General features: G+C 41.0%; 1 protein-coding gene across 4 annotated transcripts in view; it reads left to right on the top strand.

Moving 5' to 3' along the window:
• Positions 1-18,680, top strand: part of RUNX1 (RUNX family transcription factor 1) — a 227,823-nt gene extending 209,143 nt beyond the window's left edge. For all 4 annotated transcript variants that reach the window (XM_081300633.1, XM_081300631.1, XM_081300632.1 and 1 more), the window contains 2 exons: positions 8,121-8,282; positions 14,040-18,680. In XM_081300633.1, the coding sequence (XP_081156759.1) occupies positions 8,121-8,282; positions 14,040-14,515 (638 nt within the window). In that variant the 3' untranslated portion in view covers positions 14,516-18,680. The remainder of the gene's footprint in view (positions 1-8,120; positions 8,283-14,039) is intronic.
• Positions 18,681-19,489: the final 809 nt, after the last annotated feature.

Below are 19,489 nucleotides of genomic sequence, written 5' to 3'. Positions count from 1 at the left end.
AGAGTTGGGAGTGGCCCTGATGTTAGGAACAAACGTTCCAGATTCACAGGGCCCTGACCACAAAGCCACGAAGCCTCTCCAGGCCCAGTGAGGAATGTAGGTCCCGGAAGCAGTGCGTGGTGCCCACACAGCCACACAGTTCCCTTCCTCTCTCTCCCAGGCAGCCTGCCACCTCCCAGGCCCGCTGCTTGGCAAAGAGGAGGGATCCCTCCAAACCCTGAAGGCCTTTGAAACACTGCATACCCGGGCAGGTCTCTGTCCCGGCTTGGTCTGGATGCTTCCCTTCAAAGTAATCGCTGGAACAATGAATGCATCTGAGCTACACATGACTAACCAAGATGTCTGCAGCCAGCCAGAGACAAACGGTTGGCAAACCCCAGAGCTCTTTCACAACCTCCCTTTTTTCCAGGATCCAGAGCTGATGGGAACTGACTCATGTTATCACGGGTCTGCACTGATACAGTGACAAGGTGCTAATCCAGTGTCTGCTACCTGGGGGAACTCGGAGATGACACTACTGTTAGTTCTTGTGCTGTGCTGCAGTTTTACTCCTTGCACAGAAGCCAGAGGAAATGCTGCAAAACAGTAGACCTTTCAGGAAAAAGCCCCTTTCGTTGCAGAGAATTACCCAGCCCCTGGGCCTGAAAGCTATCACAACTCTCTGGTAGCTGCAAAGCCTCTGGGGGCAACTTTTGCTTGTAGGGGAGCCCAGATCTTTCTTCCCAAGGGTCCCAGATGAGGAGATGCAAGCCTCCACCAGGGCTCGCCCTGACACATCACCCTGGAAACTGACTCACATCTCTGAGTCCTGAGTCACATCCTGTTGTGTGTTCTGAGGCATCCAAGAGGGCATTACACCAGCTACCCATGACTGAGGTGCACTTGGAGGGCACCCTGGGAACTTCCCTGCCTTCTTCCAAACTGCAAGAGGGGGAAAAATCCTCTAGGGAAAAAACCAGGGTGGCCACAAGGGCTTATGTGTCCACTAAGCAGTTCTGGTTTTTAAGAAATAGATGATCAAGCCCCATCGCATACAAAACTACTATTTATTTATAAATGGCTCTGAGAGGTGACTGAAAGAGCTGGCCTCTTAGAGATACTTCCAGACAGCCACGCAAAGGGCTCTTTAACTTCATCACCTGAGCAACAGAGCCCCATCAACCCGCCCCCCCACCGGGCAGAGGGAAGGTGTCACAGCTCACCGGGTTCTACTGGAAACTCAAGCTTGGAGGGTGGGTATCGAAAAGACCCTGGAAGTAGGTGGTCAGACCAATAGATAGATGTCTCTTATCTGTCCTCTTCTGTGGTCAGAGGAGAACATCAGAACAAGGCATGACATTTTAAACTTTTTAAAGAATAAACATTTGTTTTCACTGATTTTTCTCTTAATACTTTTCTTCTACTTGCTTTAGGTTTATATTGCTCTTTTTTTTCCTTTAGTTTTTTAAAGTGGAAGCTTTGATTACTGATTCTGGAGCTTTCTTTTTTAATATGTACATTCAGTGCTACAAATTTCCCTCCAAGCATTGCTTTTGCTGCATTCCACAAACTGTAATGTTTATTTTTATTTAGTTCAAAACACTTTTTAATTTCTCCTAAGACTTCTTATTTGGCTTTGTGTAATGTAGAAGTATGTTGTTTAATCTCCAAAATTGGGGGGATTTTCCAGTTGGTTTTTTGTTTGTTTGTTTGTTTTTAGTTTAAATTCATGTGGCCTAAGAAAATACCTTGTAAGACTTCAGTACTTTTAAGTTTAAGGTGTGTTTGGGGGCCTCTGTCTTGGTTAATTTTACATGTGAGCTTAAAATTATATTCTGCTGCTGTTTGCTGAGCAGTCCGTAATGATCAAGTTGGTTGGTAGTGCTCTTCAGGTCAACAGTGTCCTCATTTTCTGCCCGCCTGATGTATCAAAGACTCAGAGGGGTGCTGACTCCTCTGACTATAACAATTTGTAGTTCTCCTCTAGTCCTACCAGTTTTTGCTTCAGGTTTCTTGGCCCACATGTTAAGGAATATTTCTTCTTAGAGAGGTCACCCCGTTATCATCATGTAATTCTCTTTATCACTGAAAACATCCCTTTTTCTCCTTCAGCCAGTTTTGTGTATGACTAACATAGCTGCGCTGGATTTCTTTTGATTAGTGTTAGCATAGCGTATCTTTATGTTTCCCTTTATTTTTAACCTACCCAAGTCCACATTTAAAGTGAGTCCCTTAGAGGCAACGAATAGTTGGTTCTTACTTTTAACCCAGTCTGATATCTGTCTTTAAACTGGTATGTTTAGACTATTCGTACTTAAACTAATTACTGTCATAATTGGATTAATACCTGCCATATTTATAACTTTTAAATTTGTTGTACCTGGTTCTTCTTTCCCTCTCTTTTTCTATCTTCTCTGGTTTTAAAAACATTTATATGATTTTATTTTATGTCCTCTGTGATCATGAAATATTCTTTTTTAAAAAAACGTCCTTAGTGGTTGCCCTAGAGTTTGAAAAACACATGAATGATTAATCTAAGCCCACCATCGAATCATACTCTATCACATCTTTCGTGTCTGTCATTACTTTCATTCATTTATCCCCATGCTCCAACTGCCAATGTAGTATAACTGTTGTCACTTTAAACAGGGTCATCTTTCAACTAAATAACAATAAGAAAAATAAGATTTTATTTCACCTTAATTTATTCCTTCTCTGATGCTCTTTCTTTCTTCATGCAGATCTAAGTTTTTTGGCCTAGTTTTTGGTATTTCTTTTAACATTTCTTGTGTCTCAAAGCAATGAATGACTTCAATTTTTGTGTGTCAGAGGATGTCTTTATTTTTTTCACATTTGAAAGATGATTTTGCTGGGCACAGCACTCTAGGTTGGTGGCCTTTATCTTTCAACATGTTATTTTACTCGGCTCTCTCTGCATGGTTTCTGGGGGGAAATCTGCGCAGTTCTTACCCTTGTTCCTCCCTAGGCGAGTATCATTCCCCTGCCCTGCCCCGGCTTCTTTAAAGATTCTCTCTTCTCTGCTTTCTGCATTGTTGTAGGTTTGGTGTTTGACTTGTTTGGAGTTTTCTGAGCTTCCTGGATCTTTCGTTAATTTTGGAAATTTCTTAGCCATTAATACTTAAAATATTTCTCCTACTGTGTTTTCTCTTTCTTCTCCTTCTGGCATTCCAGGTGTACATGTCATGCCTTTTAACATTATCCCACAGTTCTTCCATGTTCTGGATTTTCCCTTCCATTTTTCTCCTTTAGGAAGTTTCTATCACACATCTTCAAGTTGACTGATTCTTTCCTCAATCAAGCCCTGATACTGATGAGCCCTAAAAGGCGTACCTCATTTCTGTTAGTGTTTTTCATTTTCAACATTTCTTTTTGAGTCTTTCTTAGAATTTCCAACTCCTGCCCATCTGTTCTTGTATGTTATCTTCTTTTTCCATTAGAGCCTTAACATCTTATTAATTACAGCTGATTTTCCTGTCTGGAAATTCTAAAATTTGTGTCATATTTGAGTCTGGTTCTTACACTTTTTGTGTGTTTTCTCTTGACATTTTTTTGATGAAAGTTGAACATGAATTATCAGGCAGTAGGAACTTCAGCAAAGAGGCCTTTAGAGTGAGTTCTGATGTTTGTTTAGGCAGGAATTGGGCTGTTTTTAATGTTTACTGCTGCTAGAGCTGCCAAAGGATTCAAATCTCTCCACTGTCCTTGCTTTTGTCTCCCTTATCATCATTGGGCTTCCCTACAACCTCCTCCTTAAATAGCCTCTGCCTTGAAGCTCCTTAAGCTGTAGCCCACTATTATACTGATTCCACAAGAACATAGCAGAGTTCATGAGTGGAAAACAAAAAACAAAAAAATGCCCTTCCCAGATAAGACTACAGCTTCCAGGAGTTTCTTCCCCTATTTTCAGCTTCCGGCAATTTTATCACAATTGTCCCCATCAGTTTACATGTCCAGCAGCTTCTGCTCTTGGTAAGCATCCCTCACTGAGATTCTCTGTCTTTTCCTGCCTCTCAAGATTTGAGGTGCATCCTGCCCTGCAACTCCACTTCCCTAGTAGATCCTAGAGAAGTCATGGGTATTCAGTTTGTTCAGCTTTTTTCTGTTGTACAGACAAGAAGGACAATCCTGACTCTTCACATTTGGAGCTCAAACTGGAGAAGCAGGACATTTTGACATTAATTACTTGATAGGGTCATTATTGACTTGAGGCATTTTAATATCACTGTATAAAAAATAAATAAAAGCAGTCCCATTATAAAATGTAATCTGCATCAAAACATCATCTATTCTTGAAACACCTCAGTGCAGAAAAGCTTCAACTTAAAATTTTCAAATCAAATCCAGTACATTTTTAAAAATGGAAACATGAGTTTAAAATACTGAATTCTTGTCATCTCCACTCTCATGCCAAATTTCTAGTTTCCTTATTCCTTCACCATTTCATCTCCTGAGCCCAGCTCCTTAGCACAGAATAAAGCAATGTCACCTGAGCCTCATCCTGCAGCAAGTGTGTGTTGCCTTACCAATAAACATCAGATGTCTCTTGGTATAGGCTTCATTTTCTTTTCAGTAATATAATCATAATAATTACTCAGACTTATTGAGCATTAACTATGGTCAGAAACTGTGGTACTTGATTTATGTATGGCTTATCTTACTTATTCCTCACTGTCAACATTTGAAGTCAGAAAACTATGGAGCAGAAAAAAAATATGACTTGCTTAAAGTCATACGGTTTATGGTGAAGGCAGAATTCAGACTGAATCTGAGAGTTAAGTTCTGTACTTTCCCTTGACTTTTCTACTTACAAGCATAACATAAGCACCTAACAAATACCATTGGACTTCTTACCTCTACCTTGGGAATAGCTGTTTGCAAGTCCAAATTAGACAATTAACTTAGAGCAGTTAGCCTTGATACAGCCCTTAGATTCCCCCAATGGTCGTAAATCCTAGAGGCAAGGACTACAATCCATTCATTAGTGAGTCTCCAACACAGTGGCCCTAGTAAAGCAAAAATGTTTGTGGAAATATGAATGAATGAGCAAGTGAAAAACTTTCCAAACCTATGGATGGATGGATGGATGGATGGATGAAGCAACTCTCAATATGATGACTAATGCAACAGAAAAGTTTCCAAACACCACAGAGTCCTCAGATCTTCACTGACATAAGTTGTGGTGGGGCAAGAACTATATTAGTTTTACCACTATTGTCAGCTAAATTAGCATATGCCTGCCACATAGTATATGTTTAATGAACTTGTGTGATTTTTGATGAATTGACTTTTTGGAGGAAACCCTTCAAGAACAAGTAGCCCTGTGCTTTGGAGAATGACTGTTGGTGCCTCTCTTCCTCAACATATGGCCTTTTCTAGATAACTTCCATCTTATCCCTCCCTATTTTCTCTTCTCCAAATATATATAGTTATGATTACAAGGACCATTCCTTAACCCATATTCCCCACCTGATTCTTCCTGGCTTTGCTTAACAAAACAAGCCCAAGTTGCATACAAGTTAAGCCTAGAAATACTGGGTAGGGCCTATTTGAATGAGAATCCTGCTCTGTTACTATCAGAAGGGATTTAGAGATCACATCCTTTGGGAGATAAGAATAAGAAAGCATAAATGCTCACCACACAGACAGGCCCAAAGCCCACTTCTGCCCGTCAGTCCAGTGCTCCAGACACCGCCATTTCTATGCTAGCCTGTTCATGTGGGCCCCATCGGAGCAAAGATGGTAACTTTGGTAAATTAAATGCAGGAAGCTCCTTATTGTCACACCCATTTTGTTCTTTTTCATTAACAACACTTGTAGAAGAAAACATCCAAAACTGCAAGGAAAGGCTCACCATCACCACCTTCTGGCCCACCACTGGCAATGAACCCAAGCACACAGTTCACAGTGATCACAGGAATGGAAGCCGATGGGAGGGTGGCTTCAGGTTTTGTGTGTTGTCCCCTACTCTGAAACCTGGAAAGCCAAGTTATGGTGTAAAGTAAGATTATATTGAATCTGTAACCCTGTGTTTAAAAAAAGAAATCACAGAACTTGGACTTTAATCATAAAGATCATTTTACCAAAGCATATTTTTAAAAGGCTGTGAAATATTATGCAACGTTTGCATGGTTTAATTATGAGTTTAGAAAAGCCTAGCACAACTTTTTCACTACAGTAAAACATGACAGAGCATGAATCATGGCATAATGCTTTATGCTTAGTGTGGTTTTAGACATGGGTTTAGGGGTACTAGGCTGTCTACACAACAAGGCGTGAATTACGATACCGCAATTCACACCCCAGAGGGCTTTATGACAATTATAAACCTCTTTTGTTTGCTTTTTAAGTGATTAGAATATTTGAGTACTATATATTCACTTAGTAAATGTGTGTATCTAGAACATAATGCATCTTATAGAAAACATCTGAGTATGTGATTTTTTTTTCCCACTTGGAGCAAAATACATCAAGTAACATGAAAATACTGAATAGTCTACTATATCTGTTTGCCTTCAACTACAGAAACCGCCAGCTATGAGATTAATAGGAGCTTCAACTGCAGTTCAACATTTATTTTCCACTGAGTTTAATATGGACCAGCTCTCTTACTCCTTCCATCTCTTCAAGTTCTCTAAAGTTTGGGGGAAAAATGAAGACCTCTCTTTACTATCAGATTTGAAAGATTCCAAGTTAAAAAAAATATTTGCCCAGGAACTACCAGGTTTTTGAAACTTAAAACTTAATATGTTTTTGAGGGGGAAAAAAAGAGAGAAATGGATCAGTACAAGGGAGGGAGGAAGGCTATCAGGGAAAGAGTGGGGAGGAAGACTTCGGTCTCCAAATGTCTGATTCTGTTGTCCACTGTGGCAACTTCAAAGAGATAAACATAAAAAGAGATAAACTTCAAAAGAGATAAACTTTGCTAGAAATGCAGTCTCTGGAGGAGCAGACCCACATATTTCATAATGAGCAGGAATAACTCAATTCGTTATAACACAGGGTTCACAAAACTTAAATCTGGTGTTTTCCTAAAGAAGCCTGATCTTCCTGGATTGCAACTCCCAAGGTCATGAGGCTTTAACTATGGAGAGACCTTTGGGAGTCATGTAGTTTCTGTTATCTTTGTCCACAATAAAGATGGGACACAAAGAGAAAATAAATGTTTAACCCTAAAGAAATGTAAAACTGTCCTGTAGTAGGGACAGCATCTGACTTAAATTTCCTTGAATACTTTGCCTAAGCACAGAGGCCCCACCCCCTCACTTTTTCTTCTGCAAACAATGTGATGCTTTGGAAAACTAAGAGTCTTCTGTGTGCTACATTGAAACTGACAAAATCCATTTTGTCTAAATCCTTTGAAGTCAGACTATTGTCCCTTCTCTGTCTCAAGTCTCTTATTATAATGGCAATCTATAAAATACTTACTAAAAAAATCTGCCCTTCAAATGTTGCAAACTTCAAGTCTGGAAAAGCAGTAGGCTGCCTGGGCTGACAGAGCCAATACCACTGCTGGGTTTGTGAACAGGTCATTAGAGCCACTGCCAGTTCCTCAGCCAGAACTTCTCTGTCGTTCTTGGAAGAATATCCACCTACATGGAAAACACAAGCCCATGGAATATTTTTGTCAAAGGTACAAAAAATTGCCAAACTCCACATCCCTTTTGCTTACTGAATACCGATAGATAGGTGATCACCTGAGTTTATATATAAAATGTTTCCAATAATGGTAACTAATTATTGGTGAAGCTTGAAAGGGCCACCGAGTGGCCCATACCTGAAGTCAGCAGGTTCTGTAGGTCCAGTACTCCAACAGTTTGAACAGAACACTCAAAAGCATAATCTACTCCCTTGGCATTATTAGTGTGATTAAATAAAACCTTTGGAAGGAATAGTTGTCTGACAAAAATCAAATATATTTCAGTATCTGTACCTCAGCATCTTCTAAGGGAAAAAGCATATAATGGGCAGATTCTTGGAGTCAAGTAGGCATACTGAACACTGGTGAACAGGCTGAGTGAATTATAATATATTTAAACAAAGGTTGCTCGTTTCTTATAAAGTAATTTTATTTTTAAATCCCACCCCACAGAACTCTAACCTGCCTCCCTGATTCCCTACAGATACAAGGCAGATCCAGCCGTCCCCACCATGGTCCTACGATCAGTCCTACCAATACCTGGGGTCGATCGCCTCTCCTTCTGTACACCCAGCAACTCCTATATCACCTGGACGTGCCAGTGGCATGACAAGCCTCTCTGCAGAACTTTCCAGTCGACTCTCAAGTAAGTCTTCTGAAAATATTTACAGCACAGCTGCGGTGGAAGGTTTGGGAGGCTAGAGGAGGTGGCATAAAGGGGGTTGGCAGACCATTATTAATTGACTAAAACATGACATAATGACAGAGTTGCCTATCTCTGCTCTAAATCCCTTGCCCATGCACAGATTCTTTTTTTTTTTTTTTTTTGTACCAGGGATTGAACCACACCCTCAATTGATTGATTGAGACAAGGTTCTCACTAAGTTGTGTTGAGACTTGCTAAGTTGCTGAGGCTGGCTTTGAACTTGCCATCCTCCTGCCTCAGCCTCCCGAGCTGCTGGGATTACAGATGGGTGCCACCATACCTGACAAGCATGCAGTGATTTTTCTTGACACTGAAAGGCAGAGACTATGAATATGGAGACAGAAGTGGCTTGGAAAATTTGATTCCTTGGGCACTGGGGGTTGCTCATGTTTGTCGGGAAAGAATGGTAGCTAAAGGGTTCACCTGAAAAGCTAAAGTGGCCATCTTTCAGAACTCATTATTCCAACTGGATTGCAGGCTGATGGAACTGGTCTATCTGGTGATGGTGAGTTTTCATAGGTCCCACGAATGACACAATGGGGCACATGCAGGATAGGAAGCAAATGTACCCCAAGTGAGGTATTCTCGAGTAAGAGCTGATCAGACCAAGGTTAGAGGGGCACAGTGAAAAGCTCAGGTGTCATGGTTAGCATAATTGTTGTTAATATGAGCTCATTAAATATTAGTCATTTAACCTACAAGCCCTTTGGGCTTGGCACTCACCTTTGCTTGTGGGCAGGGAAATCAGAGTTACAGAGAAAAATTCCTTTGTTGAAAGCAAAAGAAGAAACTTACTATTTGGGGCTTTGAAATTGGAGCTGGACCAAACTGTGGAAATATTTCAGTGAACTTAAGCATTATGAGGCCTGCAAACACACTTGCATGTGTGTTGGAACCAGGGGAGGGTGATGGGTTTTGCTTTTTAGCTCTTGGGATCAGATTATAGCAGATTACAGGGTCAGGCAAAGGAGTCACGTCTGCCATTTTGAATGTTGTGAACTTCTGTTTTCCAAACAAGTGTGATTACTTGAGATCTCGCCAGATGCCTTAACTGCTTCTTAGTGCTTCATATAAATATCTCCTCAGAGCTACTCAATAACAGCACTATTGACATTTGGGTCAAATAATTCTTTGTTGGGGCAGGGGAGGGGTGCTGGGTGCTATGTGCTGTAGAATATTTAGCAGTACCCTTGGATTCTAGGTGCCAGTGGCACCTAGAATAAAATGTTAGGGAACCTCCCCTAAGCGTGACACTCAAAAATGTCTCCAAACATTGCCAAATGTCCACAGGGCAGCAAAACTGCCCCCATCTGAGAACCACTGCCTTCAGATGTTCCTTGATGCTACAGTAAAGCAGGAAAGCCAACCTAGGTATTGTTTTCACATTATTTTGGGCCATTAATGCCAATATTTTCACTGCTGGTCTAAGGAGTTGAGTATCACAGGAATTATGTCATCTGTTCAGCTTTTTTCTAAAAACCTATCTCTTGGGAACAGAACTTGATTCCAAAGGCCCCTGTCAGCTTTTACTGGTTCTTCTCAGCAGAACTGCTGTGCCCACTGATGATAGTCTACATCTGAAACAATCACTGCTTCCCTTAGAAATATCCTTGCTGCTGGTCTGTCCCTTAGAATTTATTGTATGAATCTTTTAGACTTGGTTACCACCCAAGATCTGTACCTATAGTCCAAGAATCCTCGAGGTCAGCTCCTCCAGCTGCCCAGTGTTCAGAAGTAAGGGTGGCTTTTTAAAAAAGAATATATACCATGTGTATTCCCAAATCTATAATCATACCTGTGCTTCTAAATAACATGGATTCCATTACCCGAGGAATAAGGACAGATGCTTTGTGGCATGGGAATAGGACATGGATAAAAACCACATCCCATTCCAGCACTCCGGAATGATGCTCTGCTGTCCTGGAGGGAGGACTGGAGAATTCCAGGCAAGCTTTCACCAGTGGCAGAGAACAGCATGGGAGACACTCTTCAACTTGGCAGAACTCCCTCTGAGAAATCAAGCCTGGAGCACAGAACTAAAAAGTGTTGTCATAAACCTGGGGGCAGGAGGGGGTGGGGTACATAAAAGAAAGTGGTTGCCCAGACCGACAGCTTTGAGAACTTGACACTGCTCTGTGGCTGCTTTACCTTTTAATCTCACCTGACAGCTTTGTGTGTTGCCCCTCTCCCAGCCCCCAGCCCCACCTGGGCTTCCTTCTGCACTGGGGACATGGACACTGTCTGTCTCTCTCCCTGTCCTTTGCAGACAGACTCCACACCTTGTCTGAAAAGAGTTGTCATCTGGAGGTTTACTTTTCTTTTCTTCTTTTTTCAAAAAAAAAAAATTAATGTTTAGCTGCCAACCTGGGCGACAGACAGCATGCATTAATCTGAGTCATGCAAAAGATCCTTTTAAGGCAGCCATTATCTGCTCAGGTTGTTTAATCCTTTGGGGGCAGTGGGAGGGGCCCTGTAGTGGGGCTGCTTTCATCCGCGTCAAGCTGCAGAGTAGAGACTTGATCTGTCATGGCAAATATTTAGCCCGATGGATGGGGAAACATTTCCAACTAAAATACCTGAACCTCCTAATTCCAGATTTTCTATTCTTGAAAAGCTCCCTATGACTATCAGGGGTCCCCATCTCTGCCCATAATGTTACTGAATAAGGGGGCACCAGGCCTGCCAAAAGGACAGATAAGCTATGACCCAGTAGGTGACTTGTTCATGACTGATGGGTCGTAATAAGGGCTGTTAGAACAGACACAAAAATGAAAACAAGCATTTGAACAGAACACTTGAACTTGAGCATATCTAGAGGACTTAAGTTGTTTTATTATCAAAATGTGTGTAAAAAAGATAATTTGACCAAATGGATGGTCTTTTGGGGAATGACATTGCTACTGTATAGATAGAAGAATCATCGCAGGCAGTGTTTCAGGATCTTTCAGATATTCTGCCCACAGTGAAAGAATTATTTTTCCCCAACAGCTGAGACTGTAACATCATTCCAGTACTTACAGCCATGACAAATCAGGGACTCACTCAGGATTCCAGTAACTTGGTACCATCACCACATTACCATGTAGTAGTTGGAACAGACTGGCAGAGCATATCCAGACACTGCTATGAAACAGGGTGACCTTTCATTCATTTTTCCAGTAGATTCACCTTTTTGTCTCAGGGCAGATGAAGCAAGAGGAATAATGGGCAGAGTCATTTATTTGTGTCCAGAGCATTGCATCAGATGACAACAAATTGATTGTATTTGCCTAATGCTTTTCCTCCTACCTCAGCTTCTCCCTAGACTATATAAATCTAACTGGAAAAATGGAGTCAAGCTTCCTGTTAACTCTCAAATGTGTCACAGCTCCCTGTGTAAGCAAAAACAAGTGACACAGGGCTTGCTCACAGATGGCCCCAGCAAGCAGGCAGGGATGAACCCTGTGGAATGAGGTGTGGCCTGGCTTGAGAATGAGCTAGAGAGTGGCCAAGGAAGGGCAGCCCCAGAACTACTGTCAGTTTACAACGTTTTCCCTGCCCACATGTCTGACTTGCTTTGAAAAGATTAACAGGAGTGTTTGTTTGAAAGTCAGACTCCTGGTTTCCTCATTAGTGGAGGGATTTGCTGTAGACTTTGGCTGTTTCTATAAACTCTAATTACCTCTCTGATGAGGAGTAGATCCCCTCATCACATTCACCCTAAATGTACACAGGAGTTCATTTTTTAAAAATGTGTTAGTGCAATAAAAGATTATTGGGGGGGGGGTCAGAATGGGAGGAGAGAGAAAGGGAAAGAGAGAACACTAGCTCTCCCTGCTGGAATAATAGACTTGAAATATGAGGAAGTTGATCAACAGCCGATGCCTTCCAAAAACAGATTAATCCGCTCCGGTAGGTTTCCTTTCAGAGCAAGCTTTTGGCTCCATCAAGGATCTCTATCAGCCTGAACTCAAAAGGACACAGGCTGCATGCCATCTGAGCTTAGAGTTATTTTATATGTTGATTTGATAACTTAAAATTATGAACATTTAATTCTTGCTTCTGCTCTTGCTGTCTTTGGATTTGCTGATGTAATGACTATAGTCCTGGTCTGCTCATTTAATGAATAATTCTGAGGAACAAAAACTACCCCAGGGTGCCATCCTGTATGTGCAGAGGTTCTCAGACAGGGTTGACTGGGACTCTTATCCCAGCTCTCAGATAACTTTTGCAATGGGTTGTCAAAATGGAGAGAGGGGGCACTCCTGGCATCTAGCAGGAAAAGGCCACAGATGCTGCCAAACATCCTATAGTGCACAAGACACTCCCCAACCACCCCTACAAATAATCTAACTGAAAAAGTTAATAGTGCTACTTCTGATAAACTCTGATCTGCAGGACATAGGAAACTCTTCCTAGTACTCATAACCTCTTGAAATTCCCAATGGCAACCTATGGGTTAGAAAAATGCAGAGGGATACAGTGAACAACCACAGCCAAAGAATTTGTGAGACAGAAAATTCACAATCTTATGAAATGAATTTTATAAACAAAGATATGCCATTCCTGGTAAAATTTCAACATGTGAAAAAATAGAATAGATAAATCAAGGTTCTACATTCAGTGATTTGGTTCAACAAGCTACTGGAGCACATATTAGAGAATATCAAGTGAAATCAAGGCTGTATTGTTTCTACAAATGTGGAACCAGTCTGAAGACAAACGTAGGGAGAGAGAAGTGCTAATGATATTTACCAACATTCACTTTAGTCATCACTATGTCATGCATTATGTTGGATAATGAGAAATTTTAGCAATTTCAGAACAGGCTTTCAAAAATGGCAGAGTTTTCTATGATTCAACCTAAATATTATGTATAATGTAGCAGTATGTATTAATACTGTTATATTCAATTACTAGTAATATATCATGTGTATCTGTTACATTATATATAGTGTTATGTCATTGTATATTCTTATATTAATGTTGACACATTAACATTCATATTATCAATATATTAATTGGTATTAATATCGACTAACATATATAGAGAGTAGATTTTTTTTTTTTTAGTAAAGAACCAGAGAATAAATATTTAAGGATTTATGGGGCCTACAATTGCTGTCACAATCACTCAACTTTGCTTAAAAGTGGTAGCTCAAAAGCAGCCATAGGCAATATATATGAGACAGTGAGGCTATGTTCTACTTTATGAGTAGACAATGGATTTTTAATGCCTTATAATTTTCACATCAGAAAATACTATTCTTCTTTGGATTTTTTATTCCCCACCATTAAAAAAGAAAAAGAAGAAGAATTCATAACTCCCAGAATGTTTAAAAAAAAAAAAAATCTTAAGCTTTGGCCCCGTCACATTTGGCTGACAGGCTGCAGTTTGCCCACTTAGGATCAAATCACTCTTTCATCTATATGGTACATATTACACTGTAGCACATCTATGTAATACAAATATTTATTTTACAATATCATTCATATAACATAGGCCATATTACATAGTGGCCTATATTACTGTCTGTCTCACTATTAGTTTTCATACCCACCTCCCTGGGTGATTAGCATTCGGACAAAACCGCACCTTCCTCACTTCCTGGGACAAGGCATTCTGGGTGGTCGCCCACTTCCTGGGCAGGAGCATTCTGGCGGAAGGGGCGTGGCCTCAACACCACACTCATGGCATTTTCTCCTCCGCCCCTGCAGCGGCGCCCGACTTGACGGCTTTCGGTGACCCACGCCAGTTCCCCGCGCTTCCCTCCATCTCAGACCCTCGCATGCACTACCCAGGCGCCTTCACCTACTCCCCGACGCCGGTCACGTCGGGCATCGGCATCGGCATGTCGGCCATGGGCTCGGCCACCCGCTACCACACGTACCTGCCGCCGCCCTACCCGGGCTCGTCGCAGGCGCAAGGCGGCCCGTTCCAGGCCAGCTCGCCGTCCTACCACCTGTACTACGGCACCTCGGCCGGCTCCTACCAGTTCTCCATGGTGGGCGGCGAGCGCTCGCCACCGCGCATCCTGCCGCCCTGCACCAACGCCTCCACGGGCTCCGCGCTGCTCAACCCCAGCCTCCCGAACCAGAGCGACGTGGTGGAGGCCGAGGGCAGCCACAGCAACTCGCCCACCAACATGGCACCGGCCGCGCGCCTGGAGGAGGCAGTGTGGCGGCCCTACTGAGGGTGACGGGCCTGCGCAGCCTCCGAGCCACGCGTCTGCTCGCTGCCACGTGGGCACGTGGCGAGGCAAAAAGGAAGTTCCCGGAGGGAAACTGTGAATGCTTCTGATTTAGCAATGCTGTGAATAAAAGAAAGATTTTATACCCTTGACTTAACTTTTTAACCAAGTTGTTTATTCCAAAGAGTGTGGAATTTTGGTTCCCGGGGGGGCAAGGGAGGACGCAATTCACCCTGTTTGGCCTCTCAATTCTTATTTCTAATTTTTCTTTTCCGCACCTTATAAATTGCAAAATGCAAATTTGCATTTGGGTGGTTTTTATTTTTACAAACATATATATATAAATTTGAGCTTGCTTCTTTCTTGCTTTGACAATTGAAAGAAATATGATTCCCTTTTCTGTAAGTTTTATTTAACTTTTCTTTTGGACTTTTGGGTAGATTTTTTGTTTTGTTTTGAGAGACAGCTACAGCTTTGGGTCATTTTTTAACTACTGTATTCCCACAAGGAATCCCTAGATATTTATGTATCTTGATGTTCAAACATTTACTTATGTGTTGATAACTTTTTTTTTAACTATTTAAGTGTACTTATATTAAAAAGAAAGATATCAAGTACTACATTTTTTTTTTATAGTAGCCAAAGTTAAATGTATTACATTGAAGAAGGCTGGAAAAAAAGAATGGGTAATGTGATTGCTTGGTTATTTAGAAATATTGTTTACATTAAACTCCCTTTCATGTTAATCAAACAAGTTGGTAGCTAATGCAGCAATGTTTTAAATAGGATTTTAGACACTGAGGGTCACTCCAAAGATCAGAAGTATGGGATTTTTCTTCTAGGCTCAATACAGGGTCTCATATCTGGCTCCCTCTTCAAACAGGTTAAATCTGGCCCCATAGGTGCTAATGATTCCACCTATGAAGAGGATTTTTTTCTGCCTAGGGGTATACTCACTCCATGGCCTTCTGAGAATTTCAGTCATGTTTTGTAACAACACATCCAAACTAAGCTGTGTGAAGGAGCAGTATTTACTTTGGAAACACATAAATGATTGAATTTATCATTTCCTTAACTGCTCAATTCTGGGATAGCAAGAAAATATTTCTCTTTGATATAGTACCCATTCATTGAAGCAGAATAGGACTGTGGCTATCCCCCAAAGATGGGAGCAGAAGAGAGAGGACTGTGTTCTTTTAGGACCACAGGTCTCCAGCTAAATTTTCAGAGGGTGGGCCCAAAACCAGGCCTGAAGAAGTCAATTTCCCTCTGCCTGCCTCAGTGGAATCATGTGGGAGAGCCTTATACCACCTGTGCAGGACCCCCATCTCTGGTTGCTCACTCACCAAGTTTTGTGTTGCTTCCACCAGGCTGAGACCCTGCCCTATGGGGTGTGTGCACTTCTATCTGTGCACCAGCATGACAGGAAAGTTCATGTCACTGCTGCCCATGGCTACAATTCAAATGTATACAATATCACTGTAAATTTTATAGTACTATTTTTATTGGAGGACTTGGTCAGAATGCAGTTGTTGTACAACTCATAAATACGAACTGCTGTTTTGACATGTGTGCTCAAAATGATCTGGTTGTTATTTAATGTACCTCTTAATTAGTTGAAACAATTTCAGGTCAACTCTGAAGAGTGTTTGAAAGCAGGACTTCAGAACAGTGTTTGATTTTTATTTTATAAATTTAAGCATTCAAATTAGATCTTTGGCTGCAGGCAGCAAAACAGCTGGACTTATTTAAAACAACTTGTTGAGTTATATATATATATATATATATTGATTATTTGTTTTACACAGATGCAGTAGCACTTTGGTAAGAGTTAAAGAGTAAAGCAGCTTGTGATGTCAGGTTGTTCTTATCTAGAAGAGCTATAGCAGGTCTTGGAGAAACTCAGAAATATTCATTTTCATTTTAGATAATACTCCTGCCACAATTAAGTTCCAGTAAATTATTCCATATCACACTTTTTTGCAGCTTAATTATCACCAATGTTAGAAAAATTAAAAATTAATTTCTGAAAAGGACCATTAGCCTATTTCCCCCAAGTAGAACTTAAATGTTCTTTTTAGCCCATGTTTCCATACATGACCTAAGAAAATGTTGGGGAAAGATGAAGGAAAAAAATTATATTTTTCACTTTAATTCTGGTACCTGAAGATATTCCAACTCAAAACCAGCCTATTACCCTAAGAGGGGAATCAGATAATCTTTCATGGAACCTTTACTCTCAAAGCCATGTATGGAGAGGGTTTATCACTTTGTTGTAGACTCATTTATTTGGCCATTCAGAGCTTCACAGACCCTTACCAGCATATATAGTATTTAATCATTTCAGGAAAAAAAAAAACACATTAGTTCTTTTGGAGATAGGTCTCATCCAAACAAATTTTTGCCCCAGAGGAATTGCATTCATTACCTTCAGGTAAATTAAGATATTAGCAAGACCCTTAAGCCAACCATGTAATTACTGTATGTATCTGGGAACATTGGTCCAGGAGAAGAAAGACTGAACACACTGTTTCTACAGCTTATTCATGTCCTTACATACTTCCGTTCTTTCTTCTTTTCTTACTATCTGACAATGTATTTCTTTTCCTCTGCCCCTCAATGTGTCCCTTTTCCTTTCCCCTCCAAGCCCCACCTTCTCCCTCCTTCATCCTCCCATTCTCTGGGGAAGTAGCCCACACCCACCCCATACCAAATGTCCAGAACACAGGAGGTCCAGTTCTTCTCCCTTTGCATAAAGAACAGGGTGAGTCAGCCTTTCTCCTGCTCATGGGTTTCTTCCAACAGAACAGAGACATTGCCAACCATTTTGGATCTGCTTGCTGTCCAAATGCAGCAAGAGAAACCTTCCTCGGCAAATTACAATCAGGGAGTACAGAGCCTTTCTGCTGCCTAAGGTTTTTGGGCAGATAAACAGAAATTCTCTGATTAGAAAGGAAATGAATGGTTTCACTCAAATGTCCTGCAATTTAGGATTGCAGATTCCTGTTTCCTTGGGACATTCCGTCCTGGTTTTGACGGTTTTTGGTTTTGTTTTTGTTTGTTTTTTCTTCTTCTTCTTCTTTTTTTCTTTTCTTTTTTTTTTTTTTTTTTTTAGGGGAATGACATGTTTGGGGTCTTTTATACATGAAAAAAGATTGGTTTGACAATAATCTCAGACAGAAACTTTTTTTTAAACATCTGAACAAAATACCTTTTGGTTTACCCTAGAGTATACATTTGTTTGAGGTTTTTTGTTTGTTGGTTAGTTGGTTTGTTGGGAATTTCTTCCCTCCCTTAAGCCAGGTCAGTATTGATGATGCTGATCATTTGGCTTGTTTTTTCTTTCCCCCTTCCAGAAGGGTTCAACAAAGTTAATTGTATTTATGTATGTAAATAGATTTTAAGCTTCTTTATAAAATATTGTTAATGCCTGTAATAACATTTTTCAATTTTTTTGTGTGTTTCTAAGGACTTTTTCTTATGTTTGCTAAATACTAGGAAAAATGCTTCTTTCTATTTTGTTTATTTTAGACTTAAAAACAAGCTACTTCTTATTCACTTTTGTAAACAGCTAATAGCATGGTTCCGATTTTTTTTTTTTTAAGTTCACTTTTTGTTCTAGGGGAAATGAATGTGCAAAAACAAAAAGAACTGTTGGTTATTTGTGTTATTCTGGATGTATAAAAATCAATGGAAAAATAAACTTCCAAATTTAAATGACAGTATAATACATCTATTGGAAAAACAATGGAGAATGTAGTTCTACTTCAGCCCCTACCTAGTGTCTGTGCAGCAATTATTAGATCTGGTCACAAGCACCCTGAAAACTGGTGCATGGGCTTCTTTCTCCCTGGTACTGACATTCTGAACACTTTCTGAAGGGGAACTGTCAAGCTCAGGTTTTCAACCAGATAAGATACAAGAGAATACCCCAGAAGCCCCTCTGCAAGCTGTTTCTAAGTAGCACAGGAGAGCAGGTACTCCATGTGCACAGTCCACTGTACAGTCAGGGTGGACAGCTGCCCCTCTTCTGGGAGGGCCTGTCGTGCCCAGCCTGTGCAGGGCAGCTGGACTGTGCTGCCCAGGAGCCATTGGAGCCTCACTTTCTTTGTACCACAGTCTCCTCTGTAAATCCAATATTATAACTAGTGTGAATGGCAAATAAACAATTTGACAAGTACGCACACCTTATTAATTGGTTTTGTCTTTCTCTGAGATGGATGCCTAGAATGGCAAGTGAAGCCCATTACAACTCACTATGAAAATATTTTCCACAAATGACCCCAAGCCCAAGTCTGAGCCCTCACCCTTCGGTCCTTCCAGCATGCCCTGGCTTCTGAAGCATGATGACCCAGAGAAGGCCTAGACACCTGGGCTTGATTCTTTGGGCATGAAGGAGCTCAAAAGTATGTTTTAATGCATTTTTAGAATAAAAGTAAGGAAAAGAAAGAAAAGTAATTATAAGAGATTTCAAACACGAGGTAGAAAGGGTGTGTGTCCAACCTGAGACCAGTCACACACATCTGCCTTCATTTCTATAAATACACAAGTCAGGTCCGGGTAGTAGTTGGGTTTTTTTTTTTTTTTTTTTTTTTTTAAGAAATTCTTCCCTCACCGCCACCCCTGCACAAAGTGTTGCAGTCTCAAGACTTGGTGTGATACAAGTCACCTTCCTCCCAAGAACTGCTGCCTAGAGCTTCTTCCGCTCTGTCACTACCATCTCATGGACTTGCAAGTGGTCTTAAATGGTCCACAAGGTGACCCCCAAAATTATCAGGAACCAAAGCAAGTGACCTAGGACTCCACGGCCAAGGAGCAGAGGTTAGGAAATGGGTGGGAGGATCAGATTCTATACAATGTAGCCCTGCACTGGGAGAAGAAAACAGAAACCAGTCAGGGAATGTTGGTTTCCACTGTCAGTAGCAGTTTTTTAAACTGAACTTTAAGGTCAGAGAAATTTTGTACCTTTTGAAGACT

Source organism: Spermophilus citellus, assembly GCF_964194105.1.
Source record: "Spermophilus citellus genome assembly, chromosome: 7".
In the NCBI taxonomy this organism is placed as follows: domain Eukaryota; kingdom Metazoa; phylum Chordata; class Mammalia; order Rodentia; family Sciuridae; genus Spermophilus; species Spermophilus citellus.
The sequence above is the reverse complement of the archived record's forward strand: the minus strand, read 5'-3'. Positions and strand labels throughout refer to the sequence as shown.